Source organism: Pagrus pagrus (assembly GCF_965226575.1).
Source record: "Pagrus pagrus genome assembly, chromosome: 11".
NCBI lineage: Eukaryota > Metazoa > Chordata > Actinopteri > Spariformes > Sparidae > Pagrus > Pagrus pagrus.
In genome coordinates, this window is record NC_140195.1 from 11,149,464 (window position 1) to 11,170,653 (window position 21,190).

The 21,190-nt window shown below is 40.8% G+C and overlaps 1 protein-coding gene across 2 annotated transcripts in view; it reads right to left on the bottom strand.

Moving 5' to 3' along the window:
* Window positions 1-11,342, bottom strand: part of LOC311264785 (cadherin-4-like) — a 245,464-nt gene extending 234,122 nt beyond the window's left edge. The window contains exons 1-4 of one of the 2 annotated variants that reach the window (XM_084365886.1): window positions 11,234-11,342; window positions 8,641-8,750; window positions 5,548-5,631; window positions 4,128-4,239 (exon numbers count right to left, since the gene is read on the bottom strand). In XM_084365886.1, the coding sequence (XP_084222012.1) occupies window positions 4,128-4,239; window positions 5,548-5,631; window positions 8,641-8,712 (268 nt within the window). In that variant the 5' untranslated portion in view covers window positions 8,713-8,750; window positions 11,234-11,342. The remainder of the gene's footprint in view (window positions 1-4,127; window positions 4,240-5,547; window positions 5,632-8,640; window positions 8,751-11,233) is intronic. The other variant, XM_084365887.1, reaches the window with a different exon arrangement.
* Window positions 11,343-21,190: the final 9,848 nt, after the last annotated feature.

Here is a 21,190-nt window from a genome sequence, read left to right on the forward strand (position 1 = left end):
GGAAATACTTGTGCATTAAACTGGGGGTTAAATTGATGCTTACTGTATACCAACTTCTGCACTTCAGGTTGAAAATGATGTTCAGAATACAAAGCCTAAAGCAAAGCAACAGCCTGGCTATTGGATTTTGAAAAATTCCTCACAGGAAAGCTTCACAAACCCAGGAAAGTGAGACTCATCGCCCGGGGGCCCTTTGCGTGCCCGCTGGAGGAGATTGTTGGAAATATTATCCTGGTGAAAAATTACAGCTCTGAACAATTTGTTTTATTCAGGATGCAAAGCTCTCCCATCCTTTTCTCCTGGTTTCTGCTTATCCTTCTCGTGGGTCACAGCCAAAATTTGCTATGAAAATGATGGAAACAAGGTGGCACTGAAGGGAGAGAGAGGGGATCTGGGTCAGAGAGGCAAGGCATAGATTTAAATGCCATTTACTGCACGATGAATGACGCCATATGAAGACACTATAGTAGACACTGAGTGCGTGGGTGTATAAGAGTTATAGAGTGTGTATGTAAGTGTGAAAGAGAAAACGGGTGCTTACAGTGCATCAGAAAATGTATTTATGAGTACAATAGCAATCCTGAGTCCGGCCAGGAGGGTTAAGAACAGATATGGTCACCTTAATACAGACATTCAGCCCATTCATTTTGGCATATGAGTTACTGGAGAATTTTCAAAATAGAGCCAGGTGTCAGTGGACTTTCTAAAAAACAAAGTGATGACTGCAGAGAAAATCTCTGGTTCCCTTTGAGAAGCTGCACAGTGGACCTCAGCAGCATTACAGCTCAGGTATACTGACATGTCCAAAAGAAGCAAATACTCACATCTGACTTTGCCAAATCCCCTTTACCTTTCTCTCTTTCTCAGTCTCTCTCTCACACACACACACACACTTTGACAAACACAACCACAGTCACACATTCAGAAAGTGAGGGCTGCCCAAAACCACCAGTAACCCAAACAAATTCCAAGGTCAGCAGAGCGGGCTCACTGAGCTGAAACCACCAACCCTGGCTTTCATTACCAGGAACAAAATCAGCAGAGGGATGTAGGGACACATGGGATGAGGTTACGTTAGCTGGCTCTGTTTATCTGAGTGAGTCTGGCCGGGGCCCAACTCATACTCTCGACTGTGGGATACAAAACACTCCAAACATCGTGACAATATCTATTGTTAATCCAAATATCAAACCTTCAAATTATTTTAATGACCGAGTACTTTTCTCCACCACTGATATGGACTCTGGCAAAACACAATTTTTGTTGCGCAGATAGTACAGCGGAGGAAACTGTGAGTGGTGTGTGTGTTTGTGTGTGTATCGGTCATTCAATGTGTGATGTTAACCAGGCCTGGCAGAGCTCTACCTCTAATGGTGCCCAGAGCGTGTGAGTGGTGAAGAAGCTGTCATAGCTATAATGAAAACCAGACATAAAAGACAGCGGGCGTCCTCATCAGCGACTGTGCTGTCGTACAGTACATGTATGTATACACATATACACAAACACAGACCTCTTACCCCTTAAACTCATTATCTCACCTCCTAAACCCCTGCCATGCATCTGCTGTTCTTAAAACAGCTTTTTTGAGGGAGTAATCAGTTGGCTGCTAAAATGTAAATACAACCACCATCTAACCCAAAATGATCAATGAAATATGCAAGTCAAATTTTAAAATAACCATTAAATGTCCACTTTACAATTCAACTTAATGATCTACCAGCACAAAATAAGCAGTTTCCTGTTTTTTATGTGTTTCAGCCATTAACTTTGCTTACTGGCAGGGGTTTTTACAGACAAATAGAGAGTGAGTCAATTCTCTCAGCGGGAACAATGCCGGGTGTATAATTTATACTTAGAAATGTGTATTGGACAGACCATGTTTTTCAATGAAAACCCTTGGTTGGCCAGAGCACCCACAATTTTTAAGGAAGTAATCTGAATGCTGGAAGATTAAAGATTAAAGGAGGATTATAAAAAATAATGCGTGTGTGATTTTTGACATAATGATGCAATGCAATACTTAAATGCTATTTCATACAATTTGGACAATATATCCAAGATGGTATCATAAAAGCTGCAATCAAAAGACAAAAATGATAAAATGTGAAATGTAACACCCTCCTCCTCTCTGACCTCCTGTCTAGACCCAGGCATCGTCCCCATCATGGCCAAGGTCCTAGTTCTGTCCTTCCCATTATTCCCACGGTGGCTAACATGAATATATATATGTTTGTGTCTCTGTGTGTATGTGCGTATGTGTGAGTGAGTGGGTCTGTGCATGAGTGGGTGTCATTACTCCTGCCCCCATCTGACGGTTTTGGGTTAAACAATGTTATTATTAAAGCCTTTCCAGAGTAGCTTCCTGCCTCCCTCCAGTGACACCCTTACCAACTATAAATCAACTGCCTGAGCTCTGTAAATCACATATGATGTGTGTGTGTGTGTGTGACTTTATGTGGATGTGTGTGTGCCTGGCCAGTGCAGCTGTGCTCTCAGACACACATGAAGACGACTTTGCAGCTGTGAGTGTGTCACGGCAAAGATGAGCACATGTTACTTCAGCGAGATCCTCCCGCAGAGGAAACAAACTAAATGTTAAATTACAGCATATGCTTTGAATAAGATTTAAGGGAACAGTGTCAATTAATTAAAAGTCTCCATGTTTTATGAGTAATTCGTTTTTTACTTGATGTTTTTACAATGACGTTTGAGCTGACTTTTGTGTGGCTTTTGTTAAAATACTAAGCATGTGGTAAGATCACACTAAAGCATCCATTGTTTGTGCTAAATTGAATTCCTAACACTAAAAACAACCCTGTTAGACCACTGAAGATTAGTTTCTGTCTGAAAGGAGAAGCCGAGACAATTTCATCTCTTCGAGACCAAAACCAGATAAATAATGCTCTCTGAAATAAATGGCTCCTGTGCAGCCGTGATGGCTCATTCTGTGATTGTTTGTGATTGTGTTGACACCCCCTGCTGGGCTGAAGACATCACTACCACACAGAGAGCGAGCTCACTACCAGCGACAATGTCCCATATCCAATCCCACTGCCAGCCGGGCTACAATATACAGAAGGTAATGAAACTCTGAAATCAACCTCATACCTTCCTCCAGACTTATATCAGTAGAGCAAAGGACAAACACAAACATAGACACAAGAGAGAAAACAACCAAAAATAATATACTGAACCCTATTGTACTGTATATCCTTAGCCTAAAACGCCTCTGTGTGTGTGTGCGTATATGTCTGTGTGTATGTGCACACTCAAGAGAGAAGGAGTCTAGACAGCTGTATCCCCGCCAGGTCTCTCCTTGCTAAGGAGAGTGAGAAATATATACTGTGCAGCTGCCGAAGACACAGTCGACCCACAAAAGAGCTATTGTGCGCCCACAGCAAAACAATACAGCTTAGCTGAGCTATGAGGAAAAAACCATTGGGATCAATAGAGAATTGCAATTAGCCCACATTGGCAGGAGCAGTGCCAGATTAGACACAGGATGTCGATTCCATTTCCTGCACTATCGGGCCCTCAAAGTTGGTTGGCTCACAGTGTAATTGGAGCAACACACATACAAGTGGGTAAGACGCTGTGGTGTGAAGGTAGTAGTGCGTAAAGTCACGGTGATAAAGATAGCAATGATTATAATAATGATGAAGAGGTCGAGCAATGTCAAAACACAGAAATGAATTCCAGCAGAAACAGACAAGCAATTTGAGTGCAATAAATAGCACATATCATATCCATGAACTTATTTGCTTAAAAATGTTCAGAACATGTTTGTGTGGTGCTTCGGCTGAAGTTCTCAAGTACTGACATCACAACAGCAAATCAGTGGACGGACTTTAAAGCTGCTTCTGATCAGGTAGGGTTTTTTTGTAATTCACAGCTGCAGTTGTTTACATTCATCCTCAGCTTAAAAACACATGAAACTGTTATATAAATTTTCCACATGCATACTTTAGTCATCTGAAAACTACATACGTGGCCTGGCATTAGAAAAAAACCTCTATAACACACGTCTCCCTTCAGTGGCCTTAACGCAGAGGAGCTCTTTGACTGACACTGTAAACCTTCTCAAAATAAAAATCTAAAAGAACTGACTCGCCAATTACAGGTCTTACCTTTAACTATGCCCTGGTCTTGCAGTACATCCCTTGAAATCAGCACAGAGTAGAAGCTTTGTGAGAAACCAGCTCGGCAGGGACCTCTGGAAGCATGCTCCCCATTATTCCTCTGAAAGGAAGAGGATACAATGTAACACATCAATAAACATGGATTCTATTGATTTCTTGCTTCTCTTTGACCATGAGCCTTGGACGAAAAGCAGCATGCACATAGTGTGGCAGTTAAAAGAAATATATTCAACAAGTTTATCAACTACACGCTCCTGGCACATTGCTAATTAAATACTGTTTAATAGCTGTCCAACAATGTCTGATAAAATGTGCCTGTGTAGCTCGCTCCATGGAGAAAGCCGGCACATGATTAAATGAGGAGCGTTTTATTGTACTGTGCTCAGGGTCAAGTGAAACACACAAAAAGAAAACTGCATGAATGCAGCAGAATTCTCTCAGACTGTGACTCTCACACTTCCAGAGAATGGAGGAGAAACTGAACAGTGCATATGTGTGAGTGTGTGTCTGCCTGTCTGCGTGTGCGTGTGTGTGTGTGTGTGTGTGTGTGTGTGTGTGTGTGTGCGTGTACCCTACTCAAATGGTCTGCAGAAAACTTTGCACCCAATCTTTACTGCACATTGTTGGTTAAATTGAACGATCCGACCCACTACAGCACAAGTCCCCGCGCGCGCAAACACACACACACGCACCGGTGCCAACGCTGGCTGGAGTGTGATTGAAGAGGGGGTATAACGCACGCGGTTCTCTCCTCTTGGAAGCGAATAACGCACGAGTAAAAACATCGCTGTGTAATTTTCCTACACTGCCAGCAATGGCTTAAGTCACAACCGCGCAGAGAGAAAGATTTAGCAGAGCTGTGCGCCGTTCAGAGGAGCCCACAGGCGCCGACTTAATTCAGCTTTTATTGATTAAATGACGAGAAAAGGTTGAAGAGCATTTTATAACTATAACCTAACTACAGTTTAACTTCGTGTAGGCTATTGCTTTTAGGTCAGGGGAGCCTTATAGAGGAAGGGATCGCTAAAATGAGCGAGATGATTATATTAGTTTGATTATCAGCCTTGGCGATTAAAACGTGCAGTCGTTTTAACTTGTGTAAGACCCGCAGCGATCCAGAGAAAAGACTGGAGAAGAACAGAGCCGGAAAACACTTGATTGTTAACTCTTACTTTCTTCTTTATTTTTGCTCTTACACAGTAAAATTCATTAGGGAACCAATTAACGTACTTGTATGGAAATAACGACCGGAGCTGCGCTGCTGCTGCAACAGCAGCACACTGGGCTGACACTGGACTCCATCCGACTGCATGACTTTTATTCAAGCGTATGTGCCATTGCTTTTCAAACCCCTCCTCGTACTCTCACAACTCCGAGCGGTGCAGGCAAAACAAATGAAAAATCTCACCCAGACTGTGTCAAGAAGAAGGGCTGCTGTCAGGACCAGAGCGAAGTCAGTTCTCATCGTGGCGAGCAAGCGAGCCAGGGCTGCCTGGACGAGGAACCAGAAAGAGGGTCGATTCGTAAATCTTCTCCAGTAATTGTGTAAATCCCCCTTTCTTGCTCAGACTGTTCGTTACGTCCCTCCTCGCTCTCCGCGGGTGTGCTGCAGCTCTGCCCCGAGTTTCCCCGGCTCTCTCATCTGCAGGTGAGCGCTCCGCTCAGCACCAAGGCGCAGCCAGCGTCACTCTCCAACCCCTCCTATCACCCGGTGCAGGAAAACTCCACACACGCACTTAAAGAAACACTCGTTGGAGCTTTGGGATCAAACAACCACACCTCTGACGTCTTCAAGAGGACCCCGATATTTTAAACCCTCTCCTAGGCGACTGTGCTCGGTTTTATGGTTGCAAATGAAAGGGTCGGTGAACCATAATTCGAGTCTCTGTGCGCAAATGCATGGAAAAGTCATTAACCATTAGCCGTTAAACTTCCAACACCGCTTTACAACCATGTAGCTCCAACATCTGATATGTACATTATTATATTTAGTCAGTTTACTAATGGCACTGAAAGCTGAGAACTTTGCTTTCCATTATCATGATTTAAAAAACATACCAGGTTAGATTCAGACAGAGCTACACATGTCACATGTGCAGCGGGTTTACAGTGATCAGCACAAGCGAATAAATATTTAGGAGAGCATGCTGTAATCCTCATCCCTCCTCTGTGCTTCATCACTTCAAGACTAGTTACTTAATACCTTATAGAAACAGCAGCTCATCACGCTGATGGATTCTTAAGCTTGTCCTTGTGTGATTATGCCATAAGATGAAGTACCATCCGGCTTTGTAGTCTGTACGTATGTGTATGTAGTATGATGGGCTCATTTTGAAATATATTAGAGTGTAGAAGTAGATATAGATTTTATATCTATTGACATGTCTTGATTATTATTATGACATTTGGTGACCAAGTCCCCAAATGTTAAACAGCATTTCCTTCTTTTATGCTACTCATGTTGCTGAATGTTAGTTCACTGGCTTTTACTAGATGAGCTTACTGAATGCTCAGAATACCTTTTTCACCAAAACTAAAATTGTATTTGAAACAGGGACTGTAAAAGAGGAAATTCATCAAAAGAAAAGTTCAACAAAGGTCGGTTCAAAAGGGTGAATCCCGATGCCTCTCACAGAACTGAACGTAGCTCTCTTTGAACTGCACTTCCTTTAACAAAAAATTGTTTTCGGACTAAAAGGGTTGACAAGGCCACATTCGAGTATAATGTTGTTCAATACCGCCTCTTACTATTAGCAGCCTGTGCGCCTGAACCGTGTCTCTTGGCTACATAAAACCTTTCCCTGTACAAAAACACAGAATAATATAGAGGTCGCACCATCGTTTTGGCCTTTTGAGCTACTAATGACCTTTATATTCTGCTGTCTTTGATTGGCAGACTGGTCTCCATATCTGCTCAGCGAGCCAATGGGCTCTAATCCTATCAAAAAGAGTATGACTCTGCATTAGTGGGCGGCTGCTCAGCCAATTTCCTCTGTGTGACATCCAGGCATTTTACCACCTCCCTCATCCCAGGCCCTCAGTCCCAAAGATGAGCTCCAACACTCCCATCCACAGCCGTTTTTGTTTCTGATGGGCTCTGTGACATAGCTATAATTTTTCTCCTGTTAAATGCTGTGATTGGCAGGTCTCTCTCTGCCTCTGTGTGTGTGTGTGTGTGTGTGTGTGTGTGTGTGTGGTCTTTCACCAGTCAGAACTTGATACTGGACAATTCTGTGACATCCCAAATAACATAATTATTTTTTTCAACTGATTAATTCCTACAGTGTCCAAACTCCACCAATTTTACATGTCAGTGTGTTTACCGTTCCTGGGTAATACTACTGCAGTATAAAGTTTTTGGTGGCTGCAGAGGAAGCTGAATGTGATTTGTTAAATTGCCACCAGTGATGTCACTCAGTGGCTAGCTAAAATCTGGGGTTATGTAGGCTCCAGGTTTTGAAAAGTATCATTACGGACTGTTTAAAAACAAATGATCAAAATGGGTACAGCAGAACCAGCATTATTCTTCCTTTTCAAAATCTGGCACCTACATTACCCAAAATGCAACTTACCCACTAAGTAACATCACTGAAGGCAATAAATAAGATTCCTCTGGAAACTTTATACTACTACCATGTATACATGATGGCTCCCAAAGACCTGTAAAAATGATTGAATGTGTAAAATTGTCTTTTTATGAGTGTTGTCCCTATGTTCATATATTAATGTGCTTTTAAAACACCTGTGCTAATTGAAGATAATAATAATAATAATAATAATAATAATAATAATAATAATAATGCATTTTATTTAAAGGTGCCTTTCAAAGCACTCAAGGACAAATATGCAGAACAATGTAGTTTTAAGTTCTTAAAGATTGGATCCCCCCCTTCATATAACCCACAGTGGTTTGTTCCACTATACCAGGACACTCCTCCACACACATTAGTGATCTTCAAGAGTGTCTGTGGAGCAGTCTGTGGGAGTGTGTTGGTGGTAGTTGCTGACCTCCAGTAAATAGCTACTTTGCAAAAGTTAACATAAAACAAAGATGTGTCTGACATTGTTTATTTACTTCTGCCACTCAACAGAATAAAGCATATTTACAGTTGCAGACTGCATTTATCTCTGTCCATTACCTCATGGTTGGTTTTCGTGCGTCAACAAAATTGCAGCCATGTCCTTTAACATGCTGTTATAACCCTAAAGTTATTAACCCTTACTGTCATTACTGTTTCTTTTCCATACATTTATCACAAACGTATTTTCTGTCCCCTTCAGGAATGGCTCTTAAGAATTTCTTTTGTTTTATTCTCCCCCCATAACAGTTAAATGAATTATCCACCCTTGATTGTAATTGTAAATGGTAATGTAGGGATAAGGTAAGTTAAGGAGGGTTGTCGTGGTTTAAAAATGAGCCACGAGCAACAACAACTGCTCCAGCCGTGCTGGCACAGTGCAAGTGGTTCATACAGGAAAGCAGGTAAAAGGTTTTGTTTACCCTGATGATGTGTTGGAGATGTGCTGGTTCACACACCACAGTACAGCCCGTCATCTGCATCTCTTCATCCATCAGCTTGCTGTGGCTGTTTGTGCTTGTCTTTCTGCCCCCTGTAACATTTACAACAAATCCACTGAAAGAGGATTGTACTACCAACTGCTAAGTTCTGCTAACTCTGTGACTTATAACTACAGTATACAGCATCGTCTATAGCTGCTTGAAGTTAAAGGCCTCCCGCAGGCTCCCCGGTGGAGAGCAGCAACAGCAGGAACTGCTCGGTTTTCAACAAGCTTAAAAAATACCTGGGCCGCATAAAGAACACACTTATTCTTGGACTGCAGTGTTACAATCTGCATTACTGACTGAAGTGAAGAGTTTATTGTTGTTTTTTTAAGAGTCCATCCACACTGCGCATGACTATTAACATAGGCTGTGCGTGTGTTTAATATAGCCGAGCCTACTGTATAAGTTCTTCGTTAAGTCTCTTTGTGACTGAAATGAGCTGTATTTAGGCCTAGAGATGAAGCCCGATCTCCAAGTGCACTTTAATAGAAATAGAAAAAAAAGGTCTTTGTCTTGTCATTATTGGCTAAATTATAGAAGGTATCAGTCTATTGTGTTTCATATGACTAAGCCTACAATAAAAAATATCAGACTCAGATCCTTTGTCTGCCTGCTCATCACTGTGTCCAAGGCCAGTCTTTTATTTAAAAAGATCTTGGCTATTAAATTGTTCTATATAGGTTATTTGGGCTTTTTTTTTAAGGTAAGTAAGTAATAAATTACTCCATGCAGACGGTCATATTGTAATGTAATATATTACTTTAAAATGAAGGTAATTAGTACGCTAATATGTAAAACATTGCATTTTGAAAGTAACTTGTCCAACACTGTTAGACTGCTATTGAATTAGAGGTGGAAATTATGAGTCACTTTGCTAATTCAAAGCATGTCCTTAAGCTCAGTTCAGAGATAAGTAGGCACTGAACATGATCACTGAATAGGCATAGTTGTCAATGTTCACTGAGTTATAATGCATCCAGTCAATTGCTTTTCCAAACTTTTACTTTTTGTTCAGGCATGTAGAAGAGCTTTATACAAGGTTCATAGCTCAGCAACCAGTTATCATTTTTTGTAGCTTAAGCAGTCTTTTAGTAAGCTTTTAACCATGCTATTAATACGGGTAATCACAGCTGAGCTAACAATGGTGCTCTCTGGTGCCCTGCTGCTAACAGATATTGATGCATTCAGTGACAACAGAGGGTTGGTATAGTCAGATCAGTCTAAATATGCATCATAGATTTGTTTCGTATTTTCGTAAACACCTCTATAATAAATGTTACCATGGAATGTAAATTAAATGCAGCAGACAGTTTGACTTTGGTTCTTCGTCTCGTTCTTCATTTCAGTTTCAGGTGTGATTGCAAGCGTTCTGAGATCTATGAGTTTAAACACAACAGATCTTATTAGAGCTGTATAATATTAAAACATCCATCTTTGCTCACAACATATTAGCCTTTCTGACCCTCGGGAGTGCTGAGGGTAACTACACGTTAGGAACTTCTTTTTAGATATAAATATGTGAAATAATTGGTTATTATTGTCATTGGTATCAACCGTGAGAAGCAGGTGATTATTTGTATTGGCTGATGTGATATTAGAAATTATTTTTCTAATATTGTTATCGCAGCTTTTAGCATCACTTTTAATTATGTTTCTCTGCTGACTTAAAATGTTCGAGGACAAATGAGCTTATATTGTTTTAATATGGAGCATGTGCCCAGGACTCCCTGGGAAGCCGCTGAGTTGATTATCCTGGTTAAATACCCCATTAAACCAATTTGGATAAATTCATAAGGTGCATGCTTGTTGAGCAATTGAAAAATCCTCTTATGGCTTATCTCTTATGTATCTTCATAATAGTAATATTGTGTTGTTGTACTCTTCCTTTTCATCTTATTCCTGTTATTCTGATTCCATTAAAACAATTATTCCCTCACAAAATTACATTGGAAGCACAACTGCTTTATGGCTACCATCAATAAATGACTGAAGACTGGATAAACTGCTCTTTTTTTGTTTTGTTTCAGGTAAGTGCAGATGTTACATTTATTTTTTTAGTTATTTATTTCATTTCATTTCAATTTTAACCAATATTGTACAGCAGGTGCAAAGGTTATATGGCCTCCATCCAATATAAGCAAAGAAAATACTTTTTTAAATGTAGTCAAGCTGTATTTTCTCCAGTCCACTGCTCACAAGTCACGCACTGTACTCAATATGCCACACCAGATGCCAACTAAGGTAGCTAATCAATTACTAACGTTAGCATGCTAATATTCCTGTTAAAACACTTCCCCCGCAAAATGAAAATAAGATATTGTATATGCTGTTAAACTACACAAATACCAACCAACAACAGGTACATTTCAGCATAGTTAGCTAACTGTCAGCTAATGCAGTATACCCATTAGTTTGGCAAGCTAGCTAACAATACTGTTAGCCACTATCTAAGCTAGGTTAGCAAGTTTAGCAACCACACAGGAACAAAAAAATGACATTGTTGGATAAATATAAAACTTTTTTGACTCACTTGCTCAGTAGTCAGCTGCTCTCTTGTGTTGCTTGTTAAATGCGGCTTCTCCCTGCTCTCTTTTATGACAGACTTGGCTGATACTTCTGCTTTTATCTGCAGCAGAATGGAAAAACAGCCCACTGTCAAAGTGTGCAGCAGAAAACAGCCGAGCAGATGAAGCACAGGTGTATCTAATTAATGACATTAGCAGCTCACCCATGCTAATTTAGTAACAAAGAAAATGCAGTTCATGTACAATGGACTGCCATTGCACTCCATATATATACTTAATTTCACCAAAACGTAAAAAAAAAAAAAATTCTATTGTATCAATTTTTTTAAGGCGCTGTTTATGGATGTATAATAATTGTTATTGTATTTTCCCACAATGATTGCACAAAGGACAAGGAGGTTCGACAGCTGCAAAAGAAATTAGAATTCAATTAAAATGGTGGTGAGACAGCACCCCCCCAAAAAACAACTTGAAAATAAAAAGATAAGTAATAAATCCTGAGAAAAAAATGTTTTCTGTCTCTTTGGGAAGTTTGACTGGCAGTGCTGTAGCTCTGCAAAGTCAGATTTTGATTGATGTCCAATGGCGCCAGGACTGTAAATGTATAATTTCCTGTTAGCAGCAGACGAATCGGTAAGTAGTATGGAATGGAAAGAGGCAGCATTATTTCTTTGGAAAGGTTTTTGTAAACACTGCAAAAAAAGGGACAGGTTTATAAACACTGCCAAAGGTGTCTTATTACAAAGTTTTTTGCTGCAGTTATCAAAATTCACAGACAGTCTTGCCAGAGTTGTTAAGCAGTGGACATTTTTAAGCATGTCTTTGGCCGAGTTTCAAAGACAGATATTGCTCATTGTCAAAGCTGCTAATGCGAGCATTAGCCAAATAACAAATCAGTCATAATCCTGAAATTTGTGAGTGTTTTGGAAAAACTTAAGAGTTCAAGAACAGGCAAACAGGAATCCTTTCCAGCTCTGGTTGCCTTTGAATCATTCAGGGTGCCTTGCGGCGAACCTGCTCCAAATATGGACCAGGGAATCTAAATCTAAATGTATATAGATACCTTCATTTGTATTTTTTTTTAAAAACTGATCATTCACAATCACACATTTCAGAACACCTCTCCTGAGAAGCCATTTTTAAAGCAGGAGCTGCCCAACACAAACACAAGGACTGCACTTAAAAATTTGTCAGCGAGTTATAGGAGTCGGAGCAGTGGGAGCCCTTATTTCCCCCCCAAAAACAGCATCTATCTCCCAAACTCCAGTTGAGGCTTGCCACTGTATGGTGTAGAGGGTGCTTCATTATGTCATCTCACATTACTGTATTCAAAATACTTAAATAAACTCAAGCCCAGGGAGTAGTAAACAGCCAGACATCCTGGGTCTGATCGGAGTGAAAGAAAGTAGGGGAGACAGGTGGCATTGCTCTAAGTCGTCTGTAAGCATATTCTAAGGGGCCCAGTCATCGTGCTCTTCTGATAATGATGCTCTCATTACCCATCGGGATGCCAGGCATGTCCCATACACTAAAGTCATTAGGGATCTCACTCTCTCTGTCTCTCTCTCTCTCTCTCTCTCTCTCACACACACACACACACACACACACACACACACCGTTTCTCTGTTTTTGTCTCACGTTCTCTCTCTCAATCTTTCTCTGTGAACTGATCTGGCCGTGGTTTGAGTTTCCGTTTGTATTCCTGTCTCCACTTGACTCCGAGCCCCATTAATGCAAATTGTACTGAGAAATGAGAGAGAGTAAAAGTGCAAAGGGTAAAAAGTAAACCCACTGAGTGTAGTACCAATCTTAAAAAAAGCTCTCTTAAAAAAAAAAAAAAAACTATTAAATTATTCTCTCTTTATGTGCCACCAGGGACCTTCGTCTTTGTCTGAACAGTCACTCAAGACAGAGGTTATCATGTCGCATGCTGGACTAGCTTGTAAAAAGAATATGACTGAGATGTTTTTTTGGAAAATTGGATTCTCATGAAGGGCAAGGATATGATCCCATCCTTTCCCTCTGGATTATGTGGCTGCTGGGGTTTCCACGTCCTGGCCCCAGCATCCTGTGCTATTGCTCACGGTTGACACAGGAGGCGAGGCCCTCAAAGGTTGATGATGGATCCAAAGACTCGTTGACAGTTCTGGAACAATGACCCAGGCAGAGATCTGGGAAATTCTGGGCTTGGAGCAATACAGAATACTATTGTTTGATTTCCCATCTTTGATGGAGACACAGTGGAAAGAAAATGCAGCTGGATATCCCCAGCGGCATAGCAGTGGCATAAAGCCTTATGATATTCAGACATCACAAAGCCAGCTGCAAAGTGGTCAGCTGAACAATGTGGAGCAGCGGGTCCCACAGCCTGTGAAATGCACATGGCAAGTGAATAAAAATGGTCAAGGGAATGTGGCAATTGTGCCATTGAAATTTAGTCATTTTTTTAAATGAATGATGTAAATCCTGTTGTGTGTCTGGGAACCTTAAAGCCCTAACTGTTCTTAAATGTGTGACGTGTGTGCGGTTTCCTGGACAAATCGCTGGGGAGGCGAAACTTCCGGTGTTTGGTGGAACTTCTACTTTAGTCAAAAATGTGTCATAGTTAGCAATAATAAGAGCTTGTCCTCCTCAGGAAAACGTAATATAGGTAAAAAAAAATCAGGAAGAAGATGCATGTTGCTAGGCAGTGCCCTCTACTGGCTGTATTAGTTATTACAGCTGTAGGGGAGGAAGGCTAAGCACTATATGGAGCGACAACTCTGTATAGGGATGGGGACAAGGATGGTGGACGGATCATCCAAGCAAAGGACTTTAATTCAGGAGGCTGGCCGCTGCACTAACCAGTGTGTCACGACAAGTCAATGGTGAGTTTTTTTTTGGCCTGGAACTCAAACCATGGTTTATTTCTAACCCTAACCAATTAGTTATGTTGCCTAACCTTGAAGCTCCTTTCGGTAAGACAGTCGATTTTACAGTCTCACTCCAAACTTGCCAAACTTGCTTTAGGATGACGGCGGACCCAATTGTGGTGTGGGTCTGTATTACTTCTTACTGTAAGCGTACAATGAAGGTCTGGTACATGTTTTGCTGTTAAGCTGCAACAGCCACATGACCATGTGGTTTTTGGGAACAGTAATATAAGTAGTTTTGGGAGATGCTGACAAATTGACATATTTAGTTGTTTAGGTATGATGACGGTTAGTAATATTTATTTGATAGCTACCCTAGTTCGTCAAGAATGAATGACACAGCATACCAAATGACAATCTACCAACTGTACTAAGTGACTGGACGTGCCAGAAGTCGCACCCATAATTTGTGCAAGGTATCACAGGGGATAAAAATCCAGTGGAAACCCCTTTACTACCTCCCTTCCACACAATAAGTCTCATATGATTGGTATTTCATTATCTCCGGCATTGGCTTTCATGTGCAGCTGTCAATCACACTTCTACCTTTAGCAGCGAATGAGACGGACAGACCAATCCACCAACTGCAAATCATCTTCCATTCTCTTTTATTAACAAAAGCCCCCCATCACAGACTGTTACCAGTGTGGCCACATGAAAACACATCCTGGTGCTTTCATGTGCAGCAGGTATGATGCGTGTGCTCTTGCCTATGAATGGACAAATATGAGGGGGCTATGAGAGGAGAGGTGCTAAAATGATTCCTAGGCAGGGAGAATTTTTAGCAGCTATGGGAGGCACTCAGTGGAGATGCCCCTAAGGCTGATAGAACGCTTTGATCAGAGATGGAGGGACACGCCTGTTAAAAATCAGCAGCCGCCCGTTCCCCCTCTATCTCTTTGTATTCCTCTCTTTCTCTATCCCTCTTTCTCCCCCTCCATTGCTCTGTCTATCCCCTCAATTTATATCCCCGTCCTCTCTCATTTGCCCTACCTTCTCCCTACCCCTTCTGTCTCTCCCCCTCCATCTCCTCCATCTCTTTTTTCAGCAAACATATACATACCGAGGGGTCAGAGCAGCCGTCTTGTTTCCACCATGCTCCAGCTCATTCCTGCTCCCCAGGTGGTTGCTTAGTCATGCCCAGAGGAGGCAGTAACACCGGACAGATGGCCCATAGCGCTCCCCGACACCTATCATACCCATAAGACAGGCAGCATTAATAAGCCTACAGCACATGCATATGACTTCCTGCTATAAACACACACTTATAAATCATACAAATCCAATCCAGTTACGATAAGTGCAAAGACAAAAGCACAGCCGCAGCTTCAGACTGATTGCGCCCATATTTTTGTGCTGTTCGACATAATATTTCAATTGCTTTGATTTCACGGCAGCACGTGCATTTCTGAAAACACGTTCCCAGTGATTTGGTTTAGTGGCTCACTTTATGTCTTTTCCAGGGTTGGCGCAGTGTGGGGATTCTCTGACACTGAGCAACAGTAGTGAGTAAATTATTCCATTCAATTATCTGAGCATTTGCTCAATATAAATACCATCTGGGTGCTTGAAATAGATTAGTTTAAGGCCATACTAAATTATTAAACTATTCCCAGTGAACGAGTCCCCATTCCCCTTTAAATGAGGCAGACTTATGGGGTTCATACCAAGCCTCTGGTCGTATGACGCACTTAAATTGTGTCTGCCTGGAACACTGCGACAGGATTCCCAACAGGAACATGAAACCAGGATCCACCACCGCTTGACCCCTCGGTTCTGTCCACTGCCCAAACAGTTTCCAACATTTCCCAGGCGAACAGGCCTGGCCCAGCTAGCATGAGGACAGAAGTAGAGGAAATCAGAGAGAATGCTTGGACTAACTCAGGCTACAGTGGGATGAGATATAAGCTCTCTGATTTCAGTATATTACTCTGGACCATAATGTATTTGGCATAGAGAGTTCTCCACCACATTAGTTTATACTTCAGCATGACCTCAATCACTCTTTTTCTCTCTCACACACAAATTCAGCTCTGTCAGACAACAGACCCACAGCGAAGTATTTCTCATTTATTTGGCGCACTCCCGCCAGAGGTCCAAATCAAAATGTGAACATATGGCTGCACCGCAATGTGCAGACACCACTATCCTCTAAACTGCCGTAGTGCTCAGTGCTTCAGGGGCTTGTACGCCTCGACAGTGCACACACCAACACACATACAGTACACTTGACATTCCAAAAGCTTTCAGCTCTGCGTTAGAGGAGTTTTAACCATCTTATGATCTGTGAAACATCAATAAAATGTCCTTGCCAGGGCCTTTTTTTTTTTTTCTCAAAACGTTCCACCAGACAGCTAAATTAATATGAGACTTCATACCAGAGGGCAGGGAGAGAATTTAGTGTCTCGAAGGAAACGCTCAGAGACAGAATTCAAACGATGCCTTAGAGTGAAAAGACTTTAAAATAAATTAATGTGATAACATTTCAGATTTTGTGTCTAAATGTGTACTACTACTGGATTACGAACAAAAATCGCTCCTGTTACTCTCCAAACAAGGAAAACACAGGGAAAATCCAACTGATGGAATCAGCATGAAGTGATTTAATTGGCATTGGTGTGCACTGTATTGGGATAAAACATATAATCAGATTGCTTTCCAGTGTCAGTGGTTCTGCGTGGAGACACTTGCCTCCATCTGTTTATCAATCAAATATTTTACGGCTTGCTCACACATGTAAGACTCTTAACCAGATGATTTACACTTTCCTTGACTTAGAGATGAAATGTGTGTTTGTATTCTGTGGGGGACTTGATTAATCAATATCAAAGTCGCCGTCTTCCCTGCAAGTACTTTGATAAAAGCAAACCTTTTCTTTACTGCACACAAATAAGATCTGGGCGATAAGTGTTTCCCTAGTGTGGCTTGGAATAGTCGCTGGGGCTTAGATCAAGATATTATATCAGGACTTGTATGCTGTGGGATGCTTTTTCAAAGATACAATCTCACAGGAGAACGCACTTAATCTTTTCAAATCAATTATGTGCAACTGCCAAATTTATTAAATAGCCACAATAGTTTCTTGTACATTTTTCAACAAAGAAAGCTGCATAAAAAACAAGCCTCACTCAGTAAAAGCCCCTTCTTCTTTCTAGTTGCAAGCACATGATCAAAATGGTTAGCTGGTACCTTGAACGACATTCAGACGCTTTATTTTTCACTCGACTGCACAAAAAGCTTGTCAGTAGGCATAGTTTCTTCATTTCGCTTCTTTTGCAAATCACGGGGCTCAGGTGTCCCCAAGCAAGGCCTCTTTACAATGAGATCTTCCATTCATCACTTCCACCTAGCATAGAAATGAAACACAAAAACAAAGCACTGTTACCAGCGTTTTGGAGAGCCGGGCTGAGACACTCCATCAAACAGCACATCATCGAAACACACTTTGAAAGAAAAATAACTTCCTCTATCTCACCGCAGATCGCGAGAGCCATTTTTCAAAGACCAAGTATAATGGAAATTATGAAAAGGCAATTTCACCCTTGGGTAGAATTGGGGCGACCCAGTGCAATGCTGGCATTGTGCTTTATAATGTTGGGTTGTAAACACTGAGATACAGGCCTGCAAGTTGTTGACACATCTCCTCGCTGCATGGTAATGTTAGCCAGAGCACCAAAAAGACCACAGTTCAGGGAGCAGAATAAGGAGCCGTGCAACAGCTCTAAACTCCTTTTGTTTGTGAGATGACGATCAAGTTTACTCTATCTGTGAGCTGCAGCTCAAATCTTCTTAATTAAGTGAGGCTTACTTTCTTTTTCAATCTTTGTTTATTGTCTTTGTAAAAATTTCTGCAACTCAGAAACTGCCAGTACTAGAGCAGCTATGTTTGTCCATAACTCCATGGCAATTGTGAGATCCTGAGAATATATCAACCAAACTTCTCTAAGCGAGTAGAGCAGTTGTCAAAAAGCAGCATTACAAATATACAAACTCAACGCTACAAAAAAAACCCCATCACAGATTCAGTGAAGCAAAATTACACAGCACCACTTTAGAGACCCTAAAGTAAATAAATAAACTATGCATGTCAGATTTATGACAAGCTTTTTTTAAGGGTTTTAAAATCAAACATTTTCCCCTTAAAAAACAGCTTCAGAATCATTTTGATGGCACAGTGTCTTGTAATAGGGTGAATGGTGTCTCTCCGCCGCCCCCATCACTTGTTTCTGCACTATGTAACTTCAGTGAGAGGGTAGGATCAATGTTACATACATGTTTACTTCAACATACAAGTTTTCAAGACAAATCATTGTGGTGTTGCAATTAATTTTGTTTGTAGTTAGCACCTAAATGCCATTTACACATTATGTTGCTTTAAAAAGAATGAGCCTTTTTTTTTTCTCCATCCTCCAAAAGAATGTAAAAAGTCTGGGCAAAGGATTCACAGCGGCTAATACTAGCTGTTGCTCTGAAATGTTAACTATTGAATTATTGAACCGCTTATCCTATCAATGTAATAGGATAAGAATCTAACAATGTAGGGAACTTGATGCTGACTGCTAGTATAAGATAGGAAAAACAGAACAAATACAGGAGAGTCAGGCGCCCCCAAAATTGTTCTAGGACTTAAAGGGTTATTGACTCTTTAAGTGTTACTGAATTGTGATGTTTTATGGGTTGAACATGCTGACAGTTTTTTTATTTTGCACATTTGAGATCTGCTAAGACTTCTGCTAGAACCCCAATACAATAGCTGTGAATGGCCGTGGTGCTCAAAGCGTTGGGATTTGCTCCTTTCTACAGAGACACTTCACTGTTGTTATTCAGTGATATTGTTTTGATAATGTTGAGTTCTGACTTCAAGGTTGTCTTTAAGCCAAGTGCACAAGAGGAACTTCAGCTCAGGTCACACTGATTTCAACATGTTGCTATGCTACTCACATAAGTAGGCATAACTCTTTGTGATATATATTAAACACTACATAATACCAGGCCAGGTGCTGTTTAAATCTTGACATCGAAGTTAATTCAGTTAATTCTGTATTTCTCATGTTGTGTGCATAGTGAGCTTTACTGACTGATTGAAACTTGGGCAGTAACATCACAGCATGTGTCTAATTTCATTTGCCCAGCTCTCCATTTCTGACTTAACGTGCTTCAACTTGCTGCTTTTATCCCCCAATCTCCTGCTGGGGCTGTTGGATTTGTTTATCAGCTGAGCCATCAAAGTCTTGGCGGTTGTGATGCTGCTGTAGCATTTATGTCAATCCATGTTCCACAGTCAGAATATACAGTAGAAGTATTAGAAAGGTATTTTACAAAATCTCTCTAAATGAAAAAAGGAACTTGCTAACATGCCAAAATTTACGCTACCGACTGTGCTTATGGGTAATTTATTGAGTCCACTTCCTGCCTGTCTAAAGTAGACACCACAGCATGCATGTCAACCATAGTTAGACTTTATGGTTAACTGTAAATATGACCTCCTCATAACTATCACTGTAATTTTCTTTTCTCCATTTTTTTTACCAACCAACACAACATAGGGAGCAATTCTTCTGCAATCAAGAGGCTTTATGGTCTGTAATGGACTTAATTAAATAAAAAAAATGAGGCAATCATAAACCGGATAATCATATAAGAGTATAACCTAATGGGCATTAAACAAATTGCAAAGAATACCAAGATCACTGTTGAGTATTTCAGTTATATACAGGAATTTATTTTCATGTCAGATACTGGAGCTCTCATTTTCACCCAGGAAAACTCGCATTAGAATTTTTTGCAGTATTGCCACCTTGAGGTGAGAATGTTGCCGTCTCCTCTCTAACCTTTGGCTGATAACACACCAGTCTGGAATTAAGGAGTTGCTTCGACTCAGCTGCATAAGCTCCCACTTCTCATATCTGTATGCGTACATGTATGTGGGAATGTATTTACACATATTGCAGATCCATTCCTATGAATTATGCATACGGTTGTGCAGTTTGGGGGCACTGCCAGTGATGCTGCACTTTACTGGAAAGCTAAGTGAAGTTAAGCATCTGGACCTGGCTGGTTTTCCTGTCAACTCTGTCTTGCACTTCTGCATTTGAATATGTGGATTATATGTTTGGTTTAAAAATAGTAGATATGCAATACATTATATTACATTACAGGGTGCAGTTCATAAGATAACTTGGCTGACCTAGTGTGTTTATATAAGCAAACTGTAAACAGCTTTACTCTCTGTTTCAGCCTTGGCAACCTACAGTATAACAGCTTGAGCTCCTTTTACTTTGCTATGATCATCATAACATTACATTGAAGGAGACATAACCTTTTTTAGGTTCATAATGTTATTTTGGGTTACCACTAGAGTAGGTTTACATGCTTTAGTGCTCAAATAACACATCATTTTTCTCATAGTTTCCAGTGCTGCAGCTCTGTATTCCCTCTCTGTCTGAAACACTCTGTTATAGCTCCCGTCTCTTTAAGGCCCACCCTCCTAAATACCCAGTCTCCTCTGATTGGTTAGCTCACACACGCCTGACCCAGTACTAAATCAATTCTTACGTGCCAAACTAGGCATATACACTTTGGAAATATGTGACGTGGTGATGCAGTATGATGTCACAAAATCACTGAATTAAAGGCGGGACTACTGATGAGGCGTTTCAGGAGCAGTATTTTCTTTGGGAGAGAGGAGCTTCTGTTGGTGCTGACTTCGACTTTTAACTGCCACTCTCATCTTTTACATGCACAAGAACCTATATAACACACTGAAGGAAAGAAAAAAAATACATCGAACGTTACCAGTCATGCAATGGTTAATCACTAATTAAGCTAATGAATGCAGCAATGAGCAAATGCTTATATACAACCATACCTGTGTTTCAGCAACATGTTGGCAATATTCGTAGAAACTATAGGCTTTAAATAGTAAATAGTTGCAGTGTAATTTCAATGAAGTCACTTTTACTACACTGATATGGAAAAATGTGCAGCAGAGACCTCTTAAATCAAAACAGTTCCTTCATGAGGTGTATAGTTATTGAGTTATAACAATGT